The following is a 4,512-nucleotide window of genomic DNA, read 5'->3' on the forward strand; positions in this document are numbered from 1 at the left end:
GGAGAATATCAGTAGAAGAAATTAGGAGGTTGTCTAAATCTTATCAGTGAGAGGCAACAAATTTTGTATCTCTTGATTTGTTGAAATTAATATATTTTCCATCTATAGAACTGGTTTTCCCTTGCGGGTTTTTCTAAGAACAATTTGTCTAAAAATATTGTGTTCTGAATTTCTTTTTGTATTTTTATTAATGAAGTTGCAATTGTGTTATTTTTTGATATTAGCTAGTAATTTATTTTCAGCAATTTAATAATCATTTACGATAGGAGATTAATAATTAGTGACTACAATAGTGTTAGTTTTCACACATAGCTATGACCAACAATGTTGAATGGGTACATGACAAAGAATATTCATTGAACACTTGTACATTGTGAAAGGTAGGAATAACATTCAGCGTGATCATGATGTGAGATGCCCATGCTGCGACTCAATTAGATACATTTTTAAATCACAAGGTAATGAATCACACATGTAGACATATAAAGGCTACAATAATGGAGATTGAGAACATATGCTAATTACCCAATTGTCTAGTATGACGATTCTGCAGATTTTATTTTTCTTTTGAACACTCCTTTTCACACAATACAATGGTACCAATTCCTATGCACAATGCATTTCAATGCAATACAACAATGTCAGCATATCATGGACACGATTCACATTCAACCGCATCTACATTAAATGTACCACTCACATTGCTTAATTAGGAGCTAATCAACACTCAAGACAATATAGAATGTAAATTCCTCTTAGGAGCTTTTATAGAAATTTGAAGTGTACTCCTCAACTTTTGAACCCAAACTCATTGGTGGACGCATGTACATAAACTATTTTGACCTAAACACCGATTTTGTTTCCAATAAAATCATAAACAACACTTTCCAATTTGATGCTTTGATGAGGTGTCATCTTATCCCCTTAGAGTCAATCTAATAACCAATAGCATACTTTACAATGTGCTGAACCGGCCCAAAATTACATTTTTATACATTTATCCCCCAAATGTGTAAAATTAGGGACGCATTGTTTACCCCTAAAACCAGGAGATTCGTTTAGCGAGGGTAAGAGCAGAGAGTATGGAAGAAGCTGCCAGAACGGCAAAGGTCAGGAAACTCATGGTTACCGAAGCCGCGGCCATGTCTGTGAACTTCGTATCTCCATTGTTCCGCAAGTTATTTGTTAGTGAAGCCGCCGACGATGAAGTAGACATCACCAAATACGCCAATGTCTGCACAATCCTTCAATTTCATCATAATTTCACCTCAAAAAACGAACAGCGGATTTTATTGTTCTAGCTTTTTTCATTCTCACCTGATCACCGATGAAATCCACCGAAGACAAAAGCGTCTTATGAAACAAATTATATCCACGCACTGCTTCGTAAATCCCTCTGCCTAGCTGGATCGCCAAGTAGACAAATGCTATCACAGCTATGGCTAGACAATACCTGTTGCAGATTCAAGCCGCTTTTTCAAAATCTTAGCAACAAACTTACAGATCCCTATTTTATTTGACTGGATTTCAACTAATGACACAGATTTCCGTCATACTTTTGTGAATATTGTTTTAATTTTAAGACTTCGGCTATCTTGAATTCTCAGAAATAACCTTACAAAGCACTATTTGATTTGACTGAATTTCTATTAATAGAAAAAAAATTGACAAAAGTTGTTCAAATGTGTTTCAAAATTTAATATTTTGATTTTTTTTAATGATAAATGAAGAAATCTCTGAAACTCCTGATAATCTCAGAAGCAAACTTAAAGAGCACTATTTAGTTTTACTAAATTTTTATCGAGTTTTTTTTATATTGATTGTCCAAATGTGGAAAATTTTGATAATTGTTATTTCATAATAAATTAAAAATATCTGAACTCTTTCAGTTACCTAAAATCTCAGAAGCAAAATTACAAAGTAAGATTTAGATTAATAAAAAGAGATTTTAGTAAAATTCTGTAAATAATCTTACAATTTTGAGAATTTTGCTGTTTAAATGATAAACTAGGAATACCTGAACTCTCTCAATCCCTTATAATTACTATCTCAGAATTTCAGAAACAGAGCACTATTTAATTTGACTGAAATTCTATTAGCAGAAAGAGATTTTGGTGAAATGCAAATGTTCTCGTAATTTTAAGAATTGTGATCTTTCAATATTAAAATAAAGAAATGGAACAAAATTACAAAGCACGATTCGATTTGATCGCATTGTCGATTAATAGACAGAGGTCTTGTTAAAATTGTGTAAATTATCTTATAATTTTGAGAATTTTGCACTCTGAATGATAAACTGAGAATACCTGAACTCTGTCAATCACTTATAATTTCTATCTCAAATTTTTAGAAGCAAATTTACACAGCATTATTTTTTTCGACTGAAATGCTATTAGCTGAAAGAGATTTCGGTGAAATCGTGCAAATTTTCTTGTAATTTCAGTAATTTTGTCCTTTCAATGGTAAATTAACGAAATGTCTGAAGTATACAGAGATATTGCGAGAAATTATTTCAACCACTTACATAACTGTGAAAATATTTTCAATTTCTAGTGAAGATCTACCTGTATTCTTCAAAATCGTCGAAATTTTGTCCCGGTCTCTGGTTATTGGCGGCCATGATAACAAAGGAGAGAAAGGAAGATAGAAGCCCTACAGATCTGACCACAAGATTAGCTAGGCGCATCCAATACTCCCTTTGCTGCCTCTGGACGGTGATAGACGTCTGAAGCTGCGTCTGTGGAGTTCCCCCTGCTAATTCCAAACCATCTTGACGCTCCATGGACGCCGGAGGCGATGGCGTCCTGCTCCCCATTGCCCGCCGATTTCTCCCAAAAAAAAATGCTCAGATTTCTTGATCTGTTAGCCGAAGCTTCCAGAGATCCACGGGAAGTAATTAATTATTCGGCCATGGCAGGGTAGGTTTGTTGACCTGATTTGTTTTGAATGCTCTAGAAATGACCTGGAAATGACCTGGTGCAATTTGGTAGAATCCTGAAAGACAACACATATACTAAATACTTTCCTATTGGATCCACTCTTGTCCAGGATTCTAAACGAACATAGATTTTACTCAAATCCATTTAAATTTTAATGATGCCTGGACAGATTCATATTGTAGGAGAGTAGTTGTCCACAACTTTAGACATGTGGGACCTAGCTAAATTTAAGGGCTGTATGACTGTATTCTTGAAATTTTTGTTTTAAAATATAATTGAAGTTTTGAGAAATTTGTAATTTATAAAGGATTATCGTTTTGTTCAAATTTTAATAAAAGATTAACCAAAGCATAGGGAAGGCAACTTCCAAATAGAACTGTATGTTTAAAATACTTGACCATGATTGGCTGAGCATCAAATTTAGACGTTGAAAACGCCCTTGACCATGAAGAGGAGTCATGGTTTGAAGTTAACCAGTACAAAATTTATCTAATAGCCGTTGGAAAAGTAATTTGTATTAGATTTATGAACAATTATAAATTTTCGAAAAAAGAATTTATTTTAGCTTTTATTTATTTAATTATTTTTATTGTAGAAGATTTGAGTTTACTATTTCTAATATTCAATTAGTTAAATAATTAATTTAGTCATGAGTTTAAGTTTCAAACATTGATTTTAAATAATATACACATGCGTAAATAGATTAATGTTAAAATAAATAAAAAAGTACAAGCTAATTTAATTTTTAAAATGATGATGGGGCTTAACATCTAGTATGTTGGTTAAATTATGGTAGTGATGTTATGCCTATCAAGGTCGAAACACCTATTGAGTCATTGATTACATGGGTTTAGACCATAACTTTTTTTAAATCATGTCAACATCACTTGTCATATATCTAAAAGTTGTGTGTGTGTGTGTGAGTGAGTGTGTGTGTGTGTGTGTGTGTGTGAGAGAGAGAGAGAGAGAGAGAGAAGTAGACAAAGTGGTTGAGAGAGTGGGCCAGGGGAGAGGGGTAAGAGATCTAGGAGAGAGATATAGTCAAAGAGAGGTGCATAATAAGATGAGGGAGAGATGGAGAGATAAAGATGGAGTAGGGGAGGTGGTGCAAGAGCACTAATAGAGCAAGAAGACCTACAAAGGCACAAGAGCATGAAGGAAAAGGGTCTACAAGACCAAACTATCATGTATTGAGGCCAATTATGACATTTGGGTATAATAATAAATGTAATGTGAATATAAGTCCTAATGGTCATGATAAGAACCATAGGACCAATATAGGTAATAAGGGCATAAGTATGGGGCCAAGGGATAGGATAGGCATCTCTAGTCATAAATGGTGTAATAAGGCCAAAAGATAAGCCTTTGAATTGATTTCATGGTTATAGAAGTCAATGTATTAGTATTAACAAATTTGAATTTTCGAATTGTAACATTTAGTTAATTTGGGTGGGTAGTAGTAGTTTGAGTAATCTTGGTTGGTGGTACAGGATTTTGGGTCTATGAGTAATTTGTACTTAAATTTAATAAGCCAAGGAAGGCAACCATATTGAGGGAGAAGTTGGAGATGTCA

The 4,512-nt window shown here is 33.7% G+C and overlaps 1 protein-coding gene across 1 annotated transcript; it reads right to left on the reverse strand.

Annotated features, from left to right (window-relative positions):
* Nucleotides 1–521: 521 nt before the first annotated feature.
* Nucleotides 522–3,136, reverse strand: LOC149557394 (CASP-like protein 4B4). Its single transcript, XM_089832049.1, has 3 exons — nucleotides 2,565–3,136; nucleotides 1,318–1,453; nucleotides 522–1,234 (listed from the first exon to the last, which is right to left on the reverse strand). The coding sequence occupies exons 1-3, from the start codon at nucleotides 2,813–2,815 to the stop codon at nucleotides 1,040–1,042; spliced, it is 582 nt and encodes a 193-aa protein (XP_089688175.1). The 5' UTR covers nucleotides 2,816–3,136; the 3' UTR covers nucleotides 522–1,039.
* Between the last annotated feature and the right edge of the window lie 1,376 nt (nucleotides 3,137–4,512).

This window comes from Cupressus sempervirens, chromosome 5 (genome assembly GCF_028749045.1).
Source record: "Cupressus sempervirens isolate cs-2001-9-10 chromosome 5, ASM2874904v1, whole genome shotgun sequence".
Taxonomy (NCBI): Eukaryota; Viridiplantae; Streptophyta; class Pinopsida; order Cupressales; family Cupressaceae; genus Cupressus; species Cupressus sempervirens.

Excerpts from the sequence above, each read along its gene's own strand:
- LOC149557394 (XM_089832049.1), bottom strand. The coding sequence starts at position 2,815 with ATGGGGAGCAGGACGCCATCGCCTCCGGCGTCCATGGAGCGTCAAGAT. Across the intron at positions 1,454-2,564 it reads GACGATTTTGAAGAATACAG|GTATTGTCTAGCCATAGCTG; the intron begins GTAGATCTTCAC and ends AATCTGCAACAG. Across the intron at positions 1,235-1,317 it reads TGGATTTCATCGGTGATCAG|ACATTGGCGTATTTGGTGAT; the intron begins GTGAGAATGAAA and ends AGGATTGTGCAG.